Raw genomic sequence first — 24,844 nt, forward strand, 5'->3', positions numbered from 1 at the left:
ATTCATGACAAAACAATTTACGAAAAACAAATATGACAATAACGACAAACGCTTCTTATTTCGGAAATTGAAATGAATAATATGCTGGGTTTGATCAAGTTTGAGGGCGCCTACGTATACCTTACTCAAAACTAGGACAGGGTTTTCATATGGGGAATAATTGCAAGTATATATACATATAGCTTCATAGCTTAGTCCTTTGGTTTTATAATTAATTGATATGTCTCAAAGGCAATTCATCCACTTCATCTTAATTTTCAAAAAGTTTGCGAAATGGGTTAATTTCTTTGAAAACTTATTCTGTAATAATATTCTCCTAACATGTTCTAACTATATTAATCTGTTCCTTTTATCAATAACATTAACATAATTTTGATATACTTGAATGATTTTCGTAATATCAGAATTTTAAGGGCCATATAACAATTTAAGAATGATGTTGAATCCCTTCTATGGGTTCCCAAGACCTCATGGCTCTCAAAACTGCCAAGAGGTCTTTGGAACACATTTGCAACTGGTTTAAGAGAGATTTAATACATTAAAATCTTTCAGAGGTTAACCTATTAGTAGATATTTTTGGATAGATACAGAGGAAAATGAAGGAAGAAATTAATGTTAAAGAGTAAAAACATTTTCCCCACCCCAGTTTCAACTCACCTGGTCCTCCCGACCAAGCTTAAGAGAAACTCAAAATTTCAAACATAACCAGGAAGACAAGATAGAGAAATTGAAAAGCCAATTTTGTCCGACGACTTAGTATTTGAGTTATTGCCCTTTTATGGCAATAATAACCATTGTCTAATAGAAAGATAGATAGAAACTTAAAAAAGCTAAATAATCAGCATGACGAGATAGTCAAATAGGTATAATTGTACGAAAAATTAAGACTCCTTACTCATTTGTTACTGTTTTTTAATAAAGATTTGTATCCATAAAGTGTTCTCATATATATCATGAAAAGAATGATAGATAGAGAGACACTTTAAAATATTAGCCAGTCAAGATCTACAACAGCATAATCATGGCCGATGAGATGACTCCTCATTGGTGTATTGCCTTTTGATAACAGGTTTGACAAATTGTTTTCCCATTTTGCATAATATCTTAAAAAACACAATAGATATATACAAACTTCTTAAGGCAAATTTGATCAGGAAAAGAAGATCTACAGATAAGTTAATATTTGAAATCGTTATTTGACTCACTCAATATTGCTCTTTTGTGAAGATACTTACCTATGTTTATAAATTTTGCCTAATATTTTGAAAACCATAATAGATAGACAGACACTTTAAATGAGAAAAATTATCAGCGAGGAAAAATCTTGAAATAAGTAAAATTGCCGGTATAGTCAGTTGACTCCGTATTTGAACTCTTGCGCTTTCTGGACAATTTTATCAATATTTGCGTTTGTGCTTTTTTTCGTGAAAACTACACAAAATAGGTACACATTTAAAAAAAATAAATATTATCCACATAACAAGAATTACAAACATGTCAAATAAAATTAGGGGAGTAACACTGGTTCCTAAGAGCCTCTAGTTAAGTGAATTCAGAAAACATATTTCTGCTCATTCACTTTTAAATTCCTTGCATTTCTATGATGAAACCATGTATGTTTATTCGCTACTTGAAGTTATGTTCTCCTTATGGAATAAACTACTTTGACAGTATTATAAGCCAACTAAGCCACCCATGGTCCTATGTAAAATAGGTTTATGCTCTCTGGCATTAAGTACATGGAAGACACCTATGCATTGATGATAATGTGAAAAGGTATCTTTGTGAATGATACAGGTTTAGAAATGGTACTCTGATGATCATGATGAAAAAAAAACCCAACACAACCCCGTATTATACTAGTTGACATCTTTATGTTTACTTTGTACATTCATTTACTTTATTGAAAGTCGAATATCACTCCTTTTAGTGGTTTTTCAGTGCAATTAATGTTGTTTATGGGTATGAGCTGTGTAAACATGTACTATTCCTGATTTCTTAAATAAAAAAATGCACGTCAGTATTAACGATTTACTTATCACATGCAACCTCATCAATAATGTCTGTGATGGTATATTTCATTATTATTTGGGTAAATTTCAGTTTGCTTATTATATGTAAATATACAATGCTGAATATTACGTAAATCAAACAATACATATGTTTCTTTATTTGATAAGATAAACATTTATTCTCTTTCTAGAACAGCTTAATCAAGAAATTCTAGAATGGGAGAATGACGAATCCACTTTTTTTGAAACCCGAGGAACACGTCATATATTTGCATCGATATCTTCCAATAATTGCATTGTTGTCACTGGCAGCTCCGGTTGTGGGAAACCTTTTAACATACATCATGTTGCCTTACAGTTGCGTGACAGGTATGGATATGAGATAATTCCGGTTTTAACTGGACCAATAGACATTATAAATTACTATAACGAAAAGAAGAAAAAAGTGTTTGTTGTAGATGACATTTGTGGAAAAGAATCAATGAACATACAGACATTTAAAAATTGGAAAGATAATACAGAAAAATTGGAGAAAATATTTAAAACTGTAGAAAATGAAACTAACAGCACTGTTTCACAGATAACAGGTTCAAAGTTAATGATTTCGTGTAGATTACATATATATAAAGAAGAACAATTTCAATTAGTTAAGCTTTTTACAACAAAAGAATGTAATTTATTATCACCGGATATGTGCCTGCTTCATGAGGAGAGAAAGTTAATGTTGAAAAAATACATACCAAAGACCATTATTGACAGTGTAATGAAAGTCGAAGATAACATTGATTTCTTCCCTTTGCTCTGTAAGTTGGCAAAAGGCAAAACACTCGAAGAAGTCATTAAACTTTTTACCGCTCCTGTGGAAAGGATTACAGAGAACCTAAACCACATTGTTCGTGAAAAAAAAAGAACAATTTTGTGCTCTTGTCCTATGTTTATTATATGATGATGAATTCAATACAGATTGGCTTAAACTGAACTCAATTTCAGAGCAAGAGGAGAAGGACCGGCTTGCAGACATTGTTAAACAATTTCAAATAGATTTATCCAAAGAAATGTCAGGAAATGCTTTAAAATCTGGATTTTTAACTTTAGAAGGCACATATTTAAAGAAAATAAGTACAGAGTATAGCATTATACATGACAAAATTCGTGAAATGGCAGCTGTCGTCTGTGGTCAGCACCTTCCAAAGTGTTTTATAAAATATGCTCCTCCTGAATTTATTCGTGATCATTTCATCTTTAAATCTGTCATGGAAGGACCTTAAAAGGACAACATTTTATTACTATCAGTAGACACAGAAGAGGAGTATTTTGAAAGATTGTTAAGTGACTTAAAGAATTTTAGTATTATAAGTACTTTTCAAAATAAACAGTTTAAATATCAGCCATTTAGGGATAAGTTGATCAGTTTTTTTGGAAAGAGTGATGAAGCCAAAAAAACTATTAAAGATACTCGACTCAAAAAGATGCATTGTATATAGAGCTGATGAACTCATGTATCAGTATATACTGCAGACGTTTACCACACCTCTAATGGAATCGGCAGCATTTGGTTACTTTGATCTAGTTCGGTTTTTGGTTGATACTGTTGGATGTAAAGTAAACTTTACAGATGAAAGCAACAAGTCACCTTTATATAAAGCTTCAGAAGGAGGAAAAACAGATGTTGTTAATTTTTTATGTGTGAATAATGCTAGCGTGTCACAGTGCAACACGTATGGACAGTCCCCATTGTATGTTGCATGTAAAGGAGGACACAAAGAGACTGTGAATCTGTTACTTCAGAACAAAGCTGATTTGTCTCATGATGAAGCGTTAGGAACATGTCCATTGCATGTTGCCTGTGCAGGAGGATATGTAGATATAGTAAAATTGTTATGGCAGAACATAACTGATCTCTCACAGAGTGGATTACTTGGAGGGTCCTTTAAGAAATGTTTAATAGGACATAAATGCCCAGAGAAACTGTTACACAAGTATAAAGTGAATTCCCCTCAGCTTAATACAAATTATAGCCTTCAGATTTACCGAATGAGTGAGTCCCCTTTATATGTGGCCTGTAAAGGAGGTCACATAGACATTGTAAAATTGTTACTGCAATACAATTATGACGTCCCTATTGATAAAAGAGGAGCGACACCATTGTTTGCGGCATGTGAAGGAGGTCACAAAGAAATAGTCAAAGTGTTACTGGACAAAAAAGCTGATATCTCCCAAGGTGACAGTTTTGCAGTAGATTTTTCAAAATTGTATGCAGCCTGCATAAATGGACATACAGATATTGTGAAATTGTTACTGCAGACAAATGATAATGTGCACCTGTTTAAAGAATTTGAATTATTTTTTTTCATTATATGTTGCTTGTCAAAAGGGACTTACTGATATAGTGGAACAGTTTCTAATGAGAAAAGATAATCTATCTATTGCTTTAAACATTCAGAAAGATGCTCCATTGCTTGTGGCTTGTCCAAGTGGCCACACAAATACAGCAAGTTTGTTACTGCAGTTTAATGCTGATGTGTCTCAGTGTGACAATTATGGAAGGTCTCCATTGTATGTGGCCTGTAGAAGAGGCTACATGTATACAGCGAAATTGTTACTGCAGAATAATGCCAATGTATTTCAGTGTAACAAGGAACTTGAGTCCCCATTGAATGTGGGCTGTGCAAATGGTCATACACCTACAGTAAATCTGCTACTTCAGAACAATGCTGATGTGTCTCATTGTAACAATAATAAAGTTTCTTCGTTGCACCTGGCTTGTGAAGGAGGATATACGGATACAGCGAAATTGTTGCTTCAAAACAATGCTGACGTATTTCAGTGTAACAAAGACCTTGAGTCTCCATTGCATTTGGCTTGTGCAAATGGTCATACACCTACAGTGAACCTGCTACTTCAGAACAATGCTGATGTCTCTCAGTGTAACAAATCTGGTAAGTCTACATTGCTTGTGGCATGCGAAGGAGGATATAAAGATACTGTAGAACTGTTACTTCAGAACAATGCTGATGTCAATCAGTGTAATGAGTATGGAACATCTCCATTGCTTGTAGCATGTGCAGGAGGATATGAAGATATAGTAGAACTGTTATTGCAGAACAGTGCTGATGTCTCTCAGTGTAATAGTAGTAGAGAGTCTCCATTATATGTGGCTTGTAGAGAAGGAAATGTAAATACAGTAAAAATTGTATTGCAGAATAATGCTAGTGTTTCTCAGTGTGATCAATATGGAGGACAGTCACAATTACATATAGTGTGTGATATAGATTCGCTCAACACTTATCTAATATATTATACGGATGATGAAAATGAAACAGATTTTGACAAAAAATTCCCATTATATCTTGAAATTGTAAAACTATTAATAGAAGGAAATGCTGATATTAATCTGTGCAATAAAAAAAGGCCAAACACCATTAGATATTGCCCGTAAATCAGAACTTAGTAAAATTGTAACACTTCTTGAGGAACGTCTCAGATTGAAAACACCGCAATTAAAATAAATATTTGTACACAACTATAAATGTACAACATTAAGACAACCTTATAATGTTTTAATTGCAGGAATTGTTAATTAATAGTTGCATGAAAACATTAGTTACATACACCATGTATATATTATACTTCATAGATTTTTATTCCTCTTTTTTTGTTAAACTGTTTTTACCTTTTGGTTAAATTAGTTCTTCGACGTTTTGTATAAGGATGTGAACGTCCATATAGTGTTACATTGATAGGTATGTTAAATACACACTTGGTGCATTTTAATGAACAATATAGATTTCAGTTACATAATTTGTTCGTGTCATGCTTTATTTTTTTACACAAATGGCAGGCATTATTTTTGTAGATGTATTACACTGAGTGTTACCCATTTTAAATTAAGCATATAAGTTACAACTGAACAAGTACACATTTTGATTAGGTGCTAGCTGAGGCCCACCTCTGGATGAGGGATTTTTTTCGCTGCGTTGAAGACCCTTTTGTGGTTTTCAGCTGTTATCTGTTGTATTTTAGGGTTGTTTAACTTGTTGTCTCTTTGACGTATTCCCCATTTCCATTCGCAATTCTATTTATATAACTTGACATGAATGAATTATTTCGATAATAATAGGACAAAAACTGTATTTGTATAGGACGAAGTGTAAAAAATTACAATGGAAATGTTTTACTGTTACTTTTGAATCATATTATTGGAGGGTAGATATTTGATTTTTAAAACCCTTAATAAAACAATTTAATGAAATTTTACATAGCAGCTAAGTTGCAAGATCCTCATGCCTACAAGACAGTTTTCATTTGACCTCGAACTTATTTCATGTATATGTGAAAAAAGATTAAGTTTTGATGATCAAGTCCAGATACTATAAGCTATAGGTCTTCTATACGTGGTGTATGGGATGATCGTGAGGTGAACATGTCCAACTAGCAGGTATAATCTGAACTTGACCTCATTTTCATGGTCCAGTGGTCAAAGTTAACATTCTATGCAAAAGGTCAGCTACATTTGGTGTATGAAAATATTTTGTGATGTACATGTCAGTCTCACGGGTTTATTAGTCCTTGACCTCATTTTCACGATTCATTGGTCAGTGTTAGATTTTTGTGGTTTAGCCCTTTAAACTATTAGCTATAGGTCAACTATATGTATTGTATGGAGTGATGGTAAGGTGTATGTCTTCTGGAAAGAATAATCTGACTATTACACCATTTCCATGGTAGATTGGTCAATGTCAAGTTTGCATAGCTTAGTTTTTTCTTAGATACTATAAGCAATAGGTCAACTATATTTAATGCATAGATTGATTGTCCGTCTGAGATGGGCCATCTGACCGTGACCTTATTTTCTTGGTTCGTTTGTCAATGTTTAGTTTTCTTATCAAAATCTATTTCTTAGGAACTTTAATCAATAATTCAACTATATGTAGTGTATTGAATGATTGTTAGGTGTACTTGTATATCTTGATTGGCTTATATGACCTTGACCTAATTTTCATTGATCATGTTAACTTTATACATACGTTATGCTTGTAGAAAACTTTATATTTAGAACTATCAACATACAATCATTGGTTAGTAAAGAAGGCGAGACATTTCAGCTTGTGCACTCTTGTTAATAAATGAATTAAGGGCGTCATGTTAGAATGTATTATAATCATGCACATTTGTATTACATTAATATTGAAATAATGAACACCTACGTTTATATCAAAAATAATTGTATCTTTATTTTTTTTAATCAAGTATATGTAGTAAAACGTGTGTTTTGATATCAAAAACAAATTTTATATTTAGTTCAATCTCAATACGTATCTTTTTAAAACAGTTTTCTATAAAGATATTTTAAAATAGCTCTCTAAACTGAAAGAGTGATATAGTTTTGAAGGTTTTTTTCTCAAAGTCTAGACAGCAGAGCAGGAACTAAATTATATTTCGATATCATAATCCTAAGTGATACTCGAAAAAGTTTTTTGTCATAGGAAAGTTGACAAAACCTGAAAACCTCATGATTTACTGATTGATTGTCGAACAATTAAAAATGATGTAATTGCATGGAAGGTAAAGTGTTTATATATATATTATAAGTCCCTATTTGCATAAATTGAAAGTAATGAAATTATTTCAGTTGAACTTAACAAAACAAAACAACTCTCATTTAATACATACCTGTCCCAAAAACAATTGAGTATTTTAATGACAAATCTGTTCAGAACATGAGGTTATTATAAGACGTGTCACGGTTCTTTTCTATCCCAAATTCATGTAATTAGTCTTGATCTTATATTTGTTATTTTCATCGGATTTGTCTTATACTCAATTCATTTCTGTGTTTGTTACATTTTAATGTAGTGTCGTTTTTCTCTTATATTTAATGCGTTTCCCTCGGTTTTAGTTTGTAATCCGTATTTTTTCAATCGATTTATGAGTTTTGAACATTCGGTATACTACTGTTGTCTTTATCTATAATTAATTTTGTTTTGTCAATGAATGCACTTCTGAAGAACAAATTTTCCTTCATTGAACTTATACTAGTAATTGAAACACGTGTTTCGTATATGTCCATATGTAACTACAATTTTATTAGGAGCTCAATTTAGGTAACTACAAATATCCCAATTGGTTGGGCTTCTTTTATTTACAAAAAATGGGGATTTCAACTTTAAACAGTGCAAATTATTATTCTTTATAATTGTTTCTTAAACAGACAAAATTATATGAAAATTCACAAATTCAAAGTGCGAAGAATATTATTAGTTACATAGTGTGCTAGTGACCTAATATGGTATATATGAGGTCAGTATATTCCATATGGGGTGAGAGCGAAGCTCGAATCCCCATATGGAATTTACTGACCCCATATATACCGTATTACGTCACTAACACACTATGTAACGAATTTATCTTACCGACTATCTTAACGTGTGAAATTAAGACTAGTCATTTTCAAAATGAGCAAGTCTTCAATACTGTAAGCATTAAGAAAATACTTCCATTGATCCTATGAAAACAGAAGCCAACAATAACATGAATAACGACTTGTAACGTTTAAATGTGTTTTATGAATTTATTTCAAACTTAATCGTCAATTTCTTCGTCTGTTGGAACTTTTAAGATTTTTTCTCAGTACCGTTTTGTTTTTATAAAGGGACATAACTAACCGTGTATGAGATAAGCCCCGCCCCTTCTTACCTGATTTGGAATATAAAGGGACTTAACTCCACTACTAACCGTGTATGAGATAAGACCCGCCTCCCTACTAACCTAATATCAAATATACACGGTTTGCACGCAGACGCTTTTAACCAATCATATTCCTGGAAATGTATAGGAGGCAAGATAAAGTGTCTTATGGGTAAACACAGGCTGTTTTTTATGTTGAAAATATATTATATAGTGTTTTTCAAACCCATTTGTAGTTTCTCTGTTAACTGGGATATGTTAATTAAAAATTGTATTGTTAGATGCCCTGGACTTTTTAGGGTTCATGTATTTCAGATGATTTAAAATAAAAGATAGTATTCCTGCATTCTGTTTAATTGGTCATTACATGTAGGATAATGTTTTGTGTTGATTTTTTTACTCATCAGCACCATACCTTCATTCCAGGTACTACCCCAGTTTTTTTTGTTTCTACAATTGTACAATATCTGGTAGAATTTGTATGAATTGCTGTAATTACATGGATACAAAAAAATGTTAAAATCTCTTAAACATTGTGTTAAAAGATACCTCTATCAACTTACAAATGTATATACTATTGTAGTAATTCTGTTGTTTATACATTTGATTTCCATAATAATTTTCAATATATATATATGTATATGTCTAATTTGTATTGTAAAGCTTTTGAAGAAATGTTTGAATATGCTGTTTGTTGTATATATATTTTTTATATTATCTATATTCGCTATTTATAATATATACAAAATTCATATTTATGTAAGAAAACTGTAACTGTTTTACTTTGTTCATTTGTCGATTGTACAATTTGTGCGTATTTTTATTGCTTCTGAAGAAATTACGTATGAAAGGAACAATAAAACATATGTGAAAGACCACATCACGTACTCAATTACTCCTACGTTATTGAAATATATACATAGAAAGACCACAACAACACAGGTTTCATGTACTTAAAGTTTGAACAAATAAAGTGGTGTTAAAAGATTTTTGTCTCGCCTTGACGGAGTAAAAAAGCGAGACTTAGGTATGCTGTTTCCGTCGTCAACAATGTATTAGTTGGTGATTAGGTTTAGTTCATGGTGAACCACTAGTAACAGATCAATGATATTTGGTATGCAGTTGTATTAGCATTGGCACATCTCATTACTATGAAGATAATTTGGCCTTTCCCCTCAGTCAAGGTCTATTGACTTTGAAACTTTGCTTAGTTTACATGCATTATTTTTTTATCAGATCATTTTATGGGAAAACTACTAGTGGTAGGTCAATGCTATTTGATATGCAATTGTACAAGCATTGGCATACCTCATTTTCATGGAGATTATTCGACCCCGTCCCCTCAAACCGTCAGTGTACATTTCAAATAACATGAATAGGGATTAATGGTTAAAACATTACGGATCGATCATAGCTGAAACTATGACTTTAGATAAGACTGTAAATCTCTTTGCCAAACATTAACGGATCGGACTGTTGTCACTACGTCAGCAAAAGTACACATTTAATAACCAAGGAAATTTAGAAAGCTTGTATTTATATACATTGATATATCTTTTGTCACAAATTTCCAATCAGTCACACTTCATTTCAAAGGTTCAGCGACTGCTTTTACAAAAATATGTATGAGATTTTTTTGTAATGTGAATTTCTCACTTCTTATGATTAATAGGATTACTATATTTGGTATATGAGTTCCTTGTGACTTCTGTATATTCTGGTTCAAGCGAAAGGTTGGTTTATTGATTTGTATCATTGTTTAGTATCTCCGTGTAAAAATATGTTTCTCACTTGCAAACTATAAATTTTGCCGAAGTATGCAAAGGTGGTCAAAGCCCCCAACCCGTACTACCGTATTACATATGATTCCAAGAAAATAAACATATCTTCGTAAAAGCATCTGATACTGATTTTAGACACGTTGACGCTGTTCAAAACAAGGGATAACTATTTTAGCGGTAATGCTGTATTTCCTTATGACACAACATGTCTTTCAAGGTTTAGTTTAGAGCTTACCTGATATTTCTATATAGATAGGTTTACAACAAGTGCTGGTGTCTTCATTGTTTTGCAAAGGAACACATAATCAAGGTACGCTCGTAGATGGTGTAAAACAATGTGGTTGTGTCTCAATGTGAATCTGTCATCAACGAACCATCTACGATTTCTGACCTATCTTAATCCTTCAACTTGGTACAGATCTTTACCACTTAATATGCACGCATCGGGGCTATATGCTTATACATGATACTGTACACCTATGTTCAAGAGCCTTCGCTCGAAGCTCGAGTAGTTTCATAAATGAATGAACAATAGGCAGCATTACGCAGTTAAGAAAGTACACATGCGACTCAATACCAGCAAAATACAAGTGATCACAGTGACCATGAGGAGAACTACGACGTTCCCGTTGATAATTCAAATACACACACTCAGTTGAGTAGTGCAGCTGCGCTGCTGTTTAAAGTGATCATCATGACTATGATCATGATGCTCTAGATGAAATGAAATACCGTGTATACTGCAAAAGAGGGACGAAATTTAAAGATACCAGAGGGACAGTGAAACTCATAGATTGAAAATAAACTGACAACGCCATGGCTAAAAATCTAAATAAAAACAGAAAAATAATAGTACAGAAGACAAGATATAAAACTAAAGACAAAGCAACACGATTCACACCAAACACTTAGGGTGATATCAGGTTCTCCAGAAGGGTTAGCAGATCCTGCACCATATGTGGCACACGTCGTGTTGTTCATGTTATTAAAAATCTGGTAAATAGTCTAATTCGATAGGTCACATTCGTGTAAAACTGAGGGAAACATATAAAAAATAAGAGAACTAAGACACAACAGAGACAAAACACCGAGATGTTACACACACAGAAACGAACTATAATGTAACAATGGCCATTTTCCTGAGTTGGTACAGGGCATTTTATGAACAAATGATGGGTTGAACCTGGTTTTGTGGCATGCCGAAACTCCCGTTTTAATGACAGTGTTAATTATAACATTAAAATGACAACATTACACGACAGGGTTACAATAAATAAACAGATAAATGGGAGAAAATATAGGACAGAGAAACTAACGAATAATAGCCATCAAAAGGTAACAGGTTAACAAATATTTGTATACGCCAGACTCGTGCTACGTCAACACAAAACTCTGCTCAGATGTATAAAGTTTGAAACTCATAACAACTACAAAGTTGAAGATCACCGAAGACTAAAAGTTCAAAAATCCATCTTTGAATTTTTAACGATTTTAAGATCTATATCAAGATATTTCATAAACATAGCTATTCAGCAATACCAACTATTTTTGTTTAAACTATTTAGTGATCTAGAGACATTCAGAGCTTCAGAGAGAAGGATATCAGCAGACTTTAATATATATTTATAATATCTAAACATATTTAAAATTACTTCAAGAAATAAGGAATTCTTCCAATGTCACCCAATACAGCTATATTTGTAGATATTTTACCTAAACCCATAGAAAATTGACCGAATTTAACATGAGTACTTTCTTGTTTCATGTCCTTGCACAGATCAAATAGATGATGTTCATTTTTATTTAGTTTAATTATTACTGAGATCCCCATATTTCACTCCCATATAACAACACAGTGTTCACAGTATTATCAAATATATGTGAAAATGTGTTAATTTTAGGTTTATATCAGTTAAAACTTTTTTATATTTGAATAAAGCTTTCAATCCCCTTTTATATAAATCTTCTTTCGCCTCTGTAACGCTTTACTCCATAGATTTAAAAAAAAAACACAAATTACTGTCTTAATGATATAAAATATTCATATGGTAACCGACTTCGTTTTGTTATATGATAATCAATTCGTTACCTTGATGGTAGTGAAAAATGTCAACACATCAATGTTATACGGCCTGTAACGCGATTAGTTTACGATTATTTCGATGTTTTGTTTGATTTTTTTACCAAGATCATAACTGATAAAAATCTAGGTAGCAGAAATAAGAGATTTTATGATTTTGAGTTTTTTTTTCGATTTCATATACTTTCTATACACATGTTTACCCATTCTGAAAAGAACTCAATCAGTTGTATTTCAAATAATAAATGAGATGAATGCATACTTTTCAGTTGTAGTTCATCGAGACAAATTTGTATGGAAAATGTTACTGAAATCTGTAACATAGTCCATTTACTGTAACTTGACCTTAAAAAACAGTTTCCATTCACGATTCGAATATGTGGCAATATTTTCTGTGGCCGTTTTTAGTTTAAACATGTTTATTTATAGTGGATTGGAAAACAAGTTTTGCAACTTATATTAATCCCTTTCCGCTTTGCGGGTGCGAGTGCTGCCTTGTAGCGGCATTAGCCTTCTCTATTACGAAATCTCAAAGGGTGCCTTTAATGTGCAAGATATATGGCTCTCTCTTAACACGGGTCAGCCGTTTATCGTCCCCTTCCGACGGACTATCATCGTTTCCTCAAGACCATACTCGCAAATGGTGTCAAGGGAGAGCCGAAAATTGAGTTCCTGAAATTTTCATCCCAAACTGGAATCGAACCAAGAACCCTTATGTAAGTAGCCCAATGCACTAACCACTACATCACGGGTCGTTTTTGGGTCGTCTAAATATAATATGTAGAAATTGCATGATCATTTTAAATTTAAAGATGATTCAACATTTTGTTGTATGATATACATGTATAATATAGCACCAACTAACAAATAGAAATGCAAAATTGGTATGAACGAGTGAAAAATTAAATCGTCAAATTTTAAATAATTATTCATTTAAAAAACTGCAACAGTCTGTATAACATGACAAACAATAATGTGTGTTAGGCAAATACTGAATATATATATGTTTATCCATTAGAACATGTAGAAGGTCAATTTAAATGAATGGTATAGGTCTACTATTCGCTCGAATGATCTCATCATTAAAATTTCACGGTCAAAATGTGATATATTTTGTCTATTATTTTTATACAAACCATGTTAGAGAACCCTATGAACATAATATTATCAAACTTTATTTTGCTTATTAGTTCGCTAAAATATTTAGAATAATAATCAAAACTTTCTATTTTGCTAAAATGAGTTTGTGGTTACAAAATAATTATAATTTCCGTTAAAGTCATGCCATATGTTTAACGTTTGACACCGTTGCCTTTGGTTATATTTTCTTGTTGAGTTTGAAAAAGTATTGTACTTTTGATTCCCGCGTAATAAAAAAACGGTAATACATGTATATGATTTCGTCATTTATACAGAAAGTGAGTTAAAATAACTTTGATTTCGTTGCATTTGACCTTGACATTAGTTCTTTGATGTAAAATATTAAACAAAACATTCAGTTACTCAAAACCGAAAATTGTTTGGACATCTTCATGTAGACTAAATTAAATTCAATTTCTGTTGTAGCAAAATATCTGCACTTATCAAACATATGGCAGTCTATATTTGTAACTGTTCCTTGCAGTCTAACCACTTTGCAGTACCACCGGATTTAATCCACTGATAATTTGGTTTTGTCCCATATATTCATGAATTGTTTGGCACTAGACAGAAAACTGACAGAAATCTATTAATGTTATACAAACCAAGAACTTTATTATTATTAGCAATAGTATTAACTCATTAGACTTGTCTACACTTTACACAATCGTTGCCAATTCCAAATTTAAAGACAAAGGAGTAGCGGCATTAAGACCTGGTTTTGCCCAAGAAAATAAAATGGCTGATGAGTATTTCAAATTGGCACATAATGTTTCGAAATACATAGGGTCAAAAAATAATATTTTTTTTTATCTAATTACATGTACGCCTCAATTGCGTCATAATATGTACTGTTTTCACAAAAACGACGAAAAATACAGAATTTATTTAGTTTTCAGTCTATATTTCCGTCATGGAATCATCGTGCGCAGCACAGAAACAACAAAATAATTTAACTGACGCTTTATTATAACTATTGACATAATCTCACCAAATATTAAGTTGTTTCTTTTGTGCGCACATAATTTTTCAATCTAAAATATGATAAAAAAAAAACAAAGAAAATCACGAAAATTTAATGATGTCATGATTTGTTGTTATAGTGTCTTGTTCAATGTCAAATTTGTTTCGTTTTATTTTAATACCTTGTACCTTAGTTTAGTTTTTAGTAATTTAAAAATTAGTATGATAACTTTAAAATTTGCAATATTTGTTGGGCCAAGTAAGGGCCTTATTAGTGGATGTGGTCATGTTTTGTTCTAAAACAAACGTGGCTTACGTAGATACATGTTTTCTGTGTCTCATGGAGGAAAAAAATCGTACTCTGTCAAAATAACTCTGATACAAACAAAAACAACTGTGCTCCCCTTTATGCTAATTTGTTCCTTTGTTAACATGAAGCTGATTTCTTAAAAAGAAAGGAATACATAGAAGCATCCGTATAACACATTTCTCTATATAAATGATCTCTCACTGAATAACTTAAATTTGGTGACCTTGTTGAACGTACGTACCCCATCGAAAATGAGAAAATAGATACCACAGATACATTTAAATCTGCTTCATAGCTTGACCTACATATAAAATGGACATTTAGAATCAATTGAATACACAAACTTAAAAAGAGATTTACTCTTTCTTATTGTAAACTGTCATTCAAGAAGCGCATGCATACGGAGTATACATCTCCCAGCTGAACCGATATTCCGGGGCCTGTATTTTGTATCATAATTTCATTGACAGAGGGTTGCTACTCAAAGGAAGCTGTTCAACCAATTTTTTTTTTTATAGTAATAGCCCCAAAATGGGTAAAACTTTATAAAATGGGAAAATCGTCCTAATTGTGTTCTTTCAAATGGCCATGGCTGCAGCAAAATAAAATGCACCACTATATGATTTTTGTCTCCACCAGTTTTTTTGTTACAGTCATGCATGTCATGTTAAATCAAGACATAGGAAACTTTCTTCTAGAAGCTATTACTTTACTATCGATGGAACTGTGAATGTTTCCTGCTTTACTTGTATTTGTAAATTTTCTTATTTCTGTGAAAATAACAGTTATACTTTCGTTTGATGCAGAAAGTGTGAATGTTTGCTGCTTTACTTTTATTTGTGAATTTTTAAAAATTTATTTCTGTAAAATTAACAGTTATAGTTTCTTTTGATGCAGAAACTGTGAATATTTTCTGTTTTACTTGAATTTGTGAATATTTTAATTTATTTCTGTGAAATTAACAGTTATACTTTCTTAACATAACACCGTATACTATTTACACAATGTTAACTCATATTTTTAAGCAACATTACTAACAAGCCTAACATAAGCAACACGACGGGTGCCACATGTGGAGCAGGATCTGCGTACCCTTCCTGAGCACCTGAGATCACCCCTAGTTTTTGGTGGGGTTCGTGTTATTTATTCTTTAGAGTTTTCTATGTTGTGTCATGTGTACTATTGTTTGTCTGTTTGTCTTTTTCATTTTTAGCCATGGCGTTGTCAGTTTATTTTTGATTTATGAGTTTGACTGTCCCTTTGTTATCTTTCGTCCATCTTTGAGAAAACATGTTCAATTCGAGAAATTTTTGACTCCTCATCCTCAACAAATTTTTATACTGTGGTATATCATTGTTTGAACATTTTAACATGTATGAAGATTCCAGTACACTGCTGATGTTCAAATGCCAAAGTTAGAAGTTTTGGACGTCATTTGTCAAATGCGATATATGCTTTTTGTGCTGCTTTGTTGAATTTGTTTGTTTCAATTTTGATTGAGATTGTGACACGATGGTTACTGCTGTATCCATATTTTGACAATTTTACCTCTTTATATTTCTTTTTTTGTTCACGCTTCGTTGTAAAGATAATGAAATTTGATGCGACTGTCATACAAGTGTGAGGTTTAGCGCTATAAAACCAGGTTCAATCCACCATTTTATATAAAAATGCCTGTGCCAAGTCAGGATTATGAATGTTGGTATCCATTCGTTTGATGTGTTTTATCATTTGATTTTGCCATTTGATTTGGGACTTCCCTTTTTGAATTTTCCTCAGAGTTCAGTATTTTTGTGCTTTTACGTTTTTGTAACAATTGACCACGGGTTATTCCTTCTTTTAAAAATACGGAAAGAGAGTATGTTGAATATGGTGTTTGATTATTCCTCAGGTAACTATATTTGTAAGACGGTTTCTTTCTAGCAGATGCATCAGTATTTAAATCAAATTAGGTATTTTAAATCAAAAATAAAATACTCTAAATATGTTCAATACTTTATTCGTTAGATACCACCTGTGGTGAAACTCGGGATTTGAATTTAGATTTTTGGGAAAGAAAATTATGATGAAATTGTTAAAGATTCAATATAAACCAGAATCTTAGTGAGCGTAGCGTAAGTACTTTAATATTTTACAACAGTAAAATTGTGAGATATATAAAGGTAATATCAGCGTTAATCTCAAAATCAAATTAAAAATTACAAGATAGATTAAGTGTAAACATTCATAGTCATATAAAAACACATGTTTGTAAGCTGTCTTATGTTAGCTATTTTACTTTGGAAGGGGGTTGTATTCTGTCTTTCTTAATATTTCCTTTCTTTAAATCATTTTACCCCTTTCTTACTGGCATCGATGTTTGCTACGTTAACACATTTCAGCCTGTAGTGGGTTTTTATTCTTCAAAAATATGTGCAAACACCATTATTTACTTTGTGTATGTTTTAATAAATATCATTTTAGCAAAGTTGCTATTTTCTAATTGACATTTATAAATATTAGATGAATGCAGTTAGCCGAAACGTACGTAAATTGGAACTGCCAGGATACATAACATTCGTTTGATATTACCATGAAAGATATAGAACTCGGAGATGCGATGGGACGCTGAAGTGCGATGGTCCACGCTGAAGTGCGATGGTTCATTCGCTGAAGTGCGATGGTCATGTTGGAACATTATATGTTATTATAATAAGAAGCATGATAAATAAAATTTAGAAAGCAAAAATGCATAAATGCATTAATTAAAACAATAATTAAAATTTTCGTAGATAATTGTAAATGCTAAAATATAGCTATTCCTAAAATAATACAAAAGTTTGCGTTAATGTAACTTATATATTCGCGCGTTTTAAAACAAGTTACCATGACGTTAAATATTATGACGTTTTAAAATACAACGTTTCTTAAAGAAAAACGGTATGGAACTGCAGGAAGGAAAAGAAGATTTTGTTGACGAAGGCTTTGTTATAACAAACGAACGTAAAAAAAAGGTTACAAACGATCCAAGTCCGGAACAGTTTTGGGCAGTGCAGGATGAGGTTTTTTCAATATGCAAGGCAAAATATACCAACAAATCATGGGGAGCAAAAAGAATAAAGGATGCACTAGGTCTTCAGATGGGAGAAACTAGTATAAGAAAATATGTGTCAAATTTTTTATACGACAAAGACTTGGACAGTATATTTTACAGGAGCACGACTGTTACTGAATTCCACAGAAAGGTCTTGTCAAAAGGTGAATTTTTGGAAGAAATACAAAAAAATCACAAAACTGATCATAGAAAAAGTGATACGGTGTACGAAACTCTGAGGAAGTCTTTTTCCCAGTAGTTCGGGAAAACATTCGTTTACTATTTAAGCTGAACATTAAATGCCAACAGTGTCTTTCGGCAGTTGATTTACCTAAAACTCAAAGAACAAGAAGGCCAATTCCAGCAACCTATCCCAACAGTAGATGGCAAATGGACCTCAAGAAGATGCCTCCGTCACATGGTTACAACTACATATGCAATATTGTAGATTGCTACAGCAGATTTGCATTTGGTGGGTGCATTAAGCACAAAATAGCAAAAGAAGTGGCTACAGTGATTTTACGCTTTATATACATTTTTGGACCACCTAGAATTTTACAAACTGACAATGGAAAGGAGTTTAATAACAGAAGTTATGGCAGAATTTAAAACAAGAAAAATTAACGGAAGGCCTTACCATCCCCAATCACAAGGTAATGTTCTGCATTTATTATTAATTTTTAAGAGACATTCATAATGTTTGCTGAATAAATAGTGATAGATGGGTAATTTTGAAATAAGAAGATTAATTTAAGTCATTTTAAATAGATAAATTAGTTTAAAATAGTTTAATATAAACTCAAAATAATATTTATATATCACTTGATATCAAATACATTCATTTACCAATAACATTATTGTCTTTTTATATTAAAAAAGTTATTTGTGGTAAATGAACATAAGACAAAACAAAGTCACACAAATTTATAAATTAAAATAGATTTCAAATAAGATAATGTTTTGATGCGGTTTTCAATTATTACTAACACATAAAAGATATAAGTATGCTTTTATTAAAAGGTCGAGTTGAAAGGTTTAACAGAACAGTTGTCGCCTACTTCAGAACAGCTTTTGTTGATAGTCGGGACTGGCCCAGTATGTTAGACGAATTTTACTATAAGTACAACAGCAGAGTTAATAAATCTACCAAACCTTTGACACCATATCAGAGATTTTATAAAAGACCAAATTTCTGTGTTGCGTTAGAAGATCAGGTAAAATATTAATATTATATATTTTTTTAGATTATTTTATGTTTTAAGCATTTTTATATGAATTTTATACAACATTTCATGTATATGTTTTGAGAATTTTAGACCTCATTAGATATATAATAACTTCATGCAGAAAAAGAGTGGTTTTTACATGTACAGTGGCCAATATTTCATGCAAGTTAATAACAGTATTATTTTCGAAAAATATTTTTAATTGAAAATGCTTTAACATTTTTTATTTAAACAATTTTCACTTTCAATACGTTGACGTACGTGTATTATATATTGGTATAAAAACGTCCAGTAGCAAGTATTTTATACATATTTATAAGTGTACTAATAAGGAATAATATATAACATCCAAAAGGCTTAAGCATTTTTATGTTTTAAAATTTGAACAATTTACCCTATGAGTTCGCTGAAGTTGTATACATTAAATAAAAAAGTCCAGTTGTAAATATTTCATACATGTTTAAAACCATATTACTTAATAATTATCCTATAAATGTTTCAATATTAGGTACCAATATGCAATTTGACATCAGAAGAAAAGGCATTTTTGAATAGTGCACACCTGGATGTAGAAGATAATATTGAAACGGAAGAATTAACAGTAGAAAATACAGAAGTCAATGAAAATATTCAGGTATTATTGTATTTTTGATTTATTTGGTAAACAACTGCTGAACAGCATGAATTTAATGGTGAAGTAAAAGCTGTAGTTAACAAGAAAAAAATCACAGGATACAGTAAACGAGGAACATAGTTTTAGTTTTAACAGTTTAAAACAAACGGTATGTTTTTTAATAACTGCTTTCAATTGAATATTTTTCTTTTATATAAAAAAGAAAATGTGGTACATGTATGACTTCTTATGAGACTTTCCACAAGAGACCAAATGGCACAACAATTGAAAACATCTTTTAATGATAGGTTACTGAAAGTTCTTTAACAATGAGCAAAGCCCATACCGTATAGTTAGCTTTAAAAGTCTCAGAAAAAACAAATGTAAAACTTTTTAAACGAGAAAACTAGCTGCCTAAAAGGGGCGAAAGATACAAAAGGAGCAGTTAAACTCATAAATCGAAAATAAACTGACAACGCCATACATGGCTAAAATTAAAACAAACAAAAATAATAGTACACATGCAACAACATAAAAAACTGAAGACTAAGCAACACGAATTCTAGCAAAAACTAGGAATGATCCCATGTGCTCCGGAAGAGTAAGCAGATACTGCTCCACATGTGGCACCAGTCGTGTTGGGACATGCACATTCTTACAGCATGTGGCGGGGTTAAACATGTAAGAGAGATCCCAATCTAACATCGGACAGTCACGGTGTAACAGTATGTAACTGTTTTTAAGGAGAAATACATGTATATAACTCTTGTACGTACTCAAGATTGTTTTTTACAAAACGGTGCAAACAAGCTAATTATCTTAGTTTTTTATACTGTTTGTTCATTAGTTTTAATTATAAAGTTTGTTTTTAAAAAGAAAAAGAAAAAGAAAATGTTTCTTAAGAAAGAATATTTATGCAAATATGGCCATTTTGGTCTAGTGGTAATTATATATGAATACAGCGTTTAAAATTATGACTATTTATACAAATGATTTACTACAGGAACAAGTTAATGACAGCAGCACTACACTACAATCTGCGCATACAGATCGGGTATCTATTGTACATGTACCAGAGTGTGCACACATGGACGATTTATCTATTGCGCCAGTACAAGAGAGACAATTGTCAAATCAGGAGTATATGGAAAATATGTGGAGACAGAAACTAGAAAAGATTGTAAGATTTTTTTCATATTTTATATATCATTTTAGCTTTAGTTTATCTATTTAAAGTGCCTAACAATTACCAATTTTAATTTAGATTTAAAACGTTAATTAGTATTGTTTAATTTAACATATTTTACAACTTGAACTTATTTTTATATCCAATAAATTCATTTTTTCCCACTTAGTATAATTTATATACCTATTTTTATGTAGGCCCCTGTAGAAAGAAGAAGTAACATTTACAATGAAACACCTTTAACTGACACTACAAACTCACACATAGTTCGCAACACTGATATGGTGCATAGAACACCTTTAACTGACACTACAAACTCACAGATGGTTCGCAAGACTGATATGATGCATGGAACACCTTCAACTAACACTTCAAACTCACAGATAGTTTGCAACACTGATATGATGCATGGAACACCTTTGACTGACACTTCAAACTCACAGATGGTTCGCAACACTGATATGATGCATGGAACACCTTTGACTGACACTTCAAACTCACAGATAGTTTGCAACACTGATATGACGCATGGAACACCTTTAACTAACATTACAAACTCACAGATGGTTCGCAACACTGATATGACGCATGGAACACCTTTAATTCACATTACAAACTCACAGATGGTTCGCAACACTGATATGACGCATGGAACACCTTTAACTCACATTACAAACTCACAGATGGTTCGCAACACTGATATGACGCATGGAACACCTTTGGCTGACACTACAAACTCACAGATCGTTCGCAACACTGATATGATGCTTGGAACACGTTTGGCTGACATTACAAACTCACAGATACTTCGCAACACTGATATGATGCAGGTACTTGAATACCTATTTTTTACTTGCACATCTTTGTAACAGTATCTAAATGGGAAAAATTTTCTTAAAATTTGATTTAAATAAATGTGGCTTTATTTATAGACATTGTTTTAAAGTTCAAACTTTTTTTTTTAATTCAACATTACACTTAGTAAAATACGAAACAGTGAAATTTATAGTGCAATAATATATGTATAAGTAATTAATTTTTAATATTTTTCAGAATGACGTAAGCCCGTATTACCGGGAAATATATGCTAAAAGATTTTTAGCCAATACAATACAGACCAATTCGAATAAACGGAGATATTCTGATTCCAATATTTACACTGAGGTAATTTTATAAAATAAAGTATTATTTTAAGTCTGTTAAATAAGGCAAACACATAAGATGAGTCACATAGTGTACTATACATACAGTGTAGCTATTCAGTTGAAGCATACATAATATTTACACACAAAATGCAATCATTACATAAATTATAAACGAACAGATTAGAATGAATTATGTATATAGATGTAGGAAGATGTGGTGTGAGTTCCAATGAGACAACTCTACATCCAAATAACAATTTATAAAAGTAAACCATTATAGGTCAATGTACGGCCTTCAAAACGGAGCCTTGGCTCACACCGAATATGGATAGACTTTAGCCATTTATTTGTTTAATATGTTCATTTTTTATTTTTTTAAATATTATTTCAAATATAGCATAATAAATTAAATACAAATGTACATTTTTAATAGCAATTAATAAGTACAAAATAGATTGCACATATGTTGTTAAAATGTTAAGCAAAACATTATTTGTTTTAAAAGTAATAAATTGCAAGTTATTTTAAAAATGAACTGAAACTAATACATGCACCGTTACTATTTTTAACAGAACAGAGAAGCATGGGATAGGGATTTGTATCCTGTTGAGTTGTTTCCTAGGAAGTCCCAAGTTATGGAAATGCAAACATTTAATCCAAATATTAATGACACAATAGATTTTCGACCAAATTCAGCACTTAGCGCAGGAACAAATGTATTTCTGTCAGGGTATTGGAGGAAGGGGATAGTAATGGACATTCAGATGGATGATTCTAAAGGGAGAGTGTACACAGTGAAAGACCTTGAGAACAATAAAATCCACTGTTTATCAAAATACTTAATTCGTCCTAATTTGCTGTATTAAATATTCATTCATTGCATATTGTATGAATCTATGCATTTAAATTGAAATTGTTTTATTTTTTTCTACCTACGGATAGCCACATTGCTAAAATCTTTATTTTATTGAAGAAGTTCATAAATATAAGAAGATGTGGTATGAGTGCGAATGACAAAACTGTCCATCCAAGTTGCAATTTGTAAAAGTAAACCATTCCAAGTTATAATATGGCCTTCAACACAGAGCCTAGGTTCACACAAAACAGCAATAACTAGTGTTAAACCATTTAAACGGAAAAACCTACAGTTGTGTATTTATATAAAAATATATTTAGCTTTTTAATCATTGTAACAGACATACTTCAGCGTATAATTTATCTTCAAAATGTGACTATCGCACTTAAGAGTTAACCACCATTGCACTTCAGCGTAACAACCATCGCACTTCAGCGTAGCTATGAACAAGTTAACGTCACAATGTGACCATCGCACTTCGGCGTGTTAACCATCGCACTTCAGCGTGGACCATTGCACTTCAGCGTAACCACCATCGCACTTCAGCGTATCTATCAACAAGTTAACGTCACAATGTGACCATCGCACTTCGGCGTGTTAACCATCGCACTTCAGCGTGGACCATTGCACTTCGGCGTGACCATCGCGGTTCGGAGTACCATCGCACCTCCGAGTCCTACATATATATCAAACCAAAATAGGTTCCAAATGTAGCAGACAAAGATTACATTCGACATATTTAGCTATTCTTTTAAAACTCTTTTGATCTCGCGTGTAAGTAGATTTTTATTACAGTATGCGCGTTCATGATAAAGAAAAATCATATTTCACTGTTTACCACCGTTTTTGTTTTGATTATGCAATTCAACTTTTCTCAATACACTTCTAAGATCAGCGTATAATTATTGTCCACATCATTTTTACATATGTTTCTTTATTGTTTTGTTTTATGATTTGGCATTTATTTAAAATTTCATTGTGTATCTAAATTTATTTCATTTAAATCATGAAAATCGAAATGTTTGTTTGAAAGAAGTCTTAATGTATAACACTTTCTTAATTACAAGAGTGTTTAAAATCATCTCCCAGAAAAACCATTCTTGATTAAAAATAGAGATCTACAAATATTCACGACTTTTTGTTTATCTTTCAAATGTTATCTTATAAGAGAAGCTGATGTTGAGTATGGTTTTCGTTTTGGAGTCAATGTTATCCCTTCGGTTTTTTTCATATCTGATGTCTGATTTAATTTGTACCTTCTATGCGGATTTATGAGATAAGAAGTCAATATTATTCTAATGTCCTCAAATTTGTATTTCAATGTTTGTTGTGAGTCGCTTTTATAGCAGCCTTTTACTGGATGTGTTTAGATGATTGAATGAAGCTGATACTTAATAAGTTGTGCTTTAAGGAGTTCTGCTGATTCTTCTGGTTGATTTTTTTGTTTGATTTTATTTAGATCTTATACATGTATCAAATATTTACTATATTAAAAGCAAGTCCCAGAGTGCAAAAAACACAACATTTAAAGGTGTCAAATTTTTAATTATTCTGTCTCATGTGTGATTTATGTCAATGGTTAATTTGTCTTTAATGCCACTTTCAGCATTATGTACTATTTCGTAGTAGTTGGTTTTTATTGGTTGAGTGAGAAAATAATGCTTGAAGAGAACCAAGATCCAAGATAGTAAAAATGACAGGCTAACTAAGTCAATTAAGATTATAGTCAAACTGAAAGGCTTTGAAATTCACAACCTTTGTGTTGACAGGAT

At 31.8% G+C, this 24,844-nt stretch overlaps 3 protein-coding genes across 3 annotated transcripts; all 3 read left to right on the forward strand.

The window, feature by feature from the left end:
- Window positions 1-3,440: 3,440 nt before the first annotated feature.
- On the forward strand, window positions 3,441-4,397 carry LOC139504349 (poly [ADP-ribose] polymerase tankyrase-2-like). Its single transcript, XM_071294422.1, has one exon. The coding sequence runs from the start codon at window positions 3,441-3,443 to the stop codon at window positions 4,395-4,397; it is 957 nt and encodes a 318-aa protein (XP_071150523.1).
- A 19-nt stretch (window positions 4,398-4,416) lies between these two features.
- LOC139504350 (ankyrin-1-like) lies at window positions 4,417-5,451 on the forward strand. The gene has a single exon (XM_071294423.1). It carries the CDS (start codon window positions 4,417-4,419, stop codon window positions 5,449-5,451), a length of 1,035 nt encoding a protein of 344 aa, XP_071150524.1.
- A 13,187-nt stretch (window positions 5,452-18,638) lies between these two features.
- On the forward strand, window positions 18,639-23,123 carry LOC139503069 (uncharacterized). Its single transcript, XM_071292741.1, has 7 exons — window positions 18,639-18,699; window positions 19,067-19,260; window positions 19,781-19,906; window positions 20,889-21,065; window positions 21,269-21,901; window positions 22,125-22,235; window positions 22,789-23,123. Exons 1-7 carry the CDS (start codon window positions 18,642-18,644, stop codon window positions 23,080-23,082), a joined length of 1,593 nt encoding a protein of 530 aa, XP_071148842.1. The 5' UTR covers window positions 18,639-18,641; the 3' UTR covers window positions 23,083-23,123.
- Window positions 23,124-24,844: the final 1,721 nt, after the last annotated feature.

The sequence above is a fragment of the Mytilus edulis genome, chromosome 14 (genome assembly GCF_963676685.1).
Source record: "Mytilus edulis chromosome 14, xbMytEdul2.2, whole genome shotgun sequence".
NCBI lineage: Eukaryota > Metazoa > Mollusca > Bivalvia > Mytilida > Mytilidae > Mytilus > Mytilus edulis.

Excerpts from the sequence above, each read along its gene's own strand:
- LOC139504349 (XM_071294422.1), top strand. The coding sequence starts at position 3,441 with ATGAAGCCAAAAAAACTATTAAAGATACTCGACTCAAAAAGATGCATT.
- LOC139504350 (XM_071294423.1), top strand. The coding sequence starts at position 4,417 with ATGAGAAAAGATAATCTATCTATTGCTTTAAACATTCAGAAAGATGCT.
- LOC139503069 (XM_071292741.1), top strand. The coding sequence starts at position 18,642 with ATGGCAGAATTTAAAACAAGAAAAATTAACGGAAGGCCTTACCATCCC. Across the intron at positions 19,261-19,780 it reads GTGTTGCGTTAGAAGATCAG|GTACCAATATGCAATTTGAC; the intron begins GTAAAATATTAA and ends TTTCAATATTAG. Across the intron at positions 19,907-20,888 it reads AAGTCAATGAAAATATTCAG|GAACAAGTTAATGACAGCAG; the intron begins GTATTATTGTAT and ends GATTTACTACAG.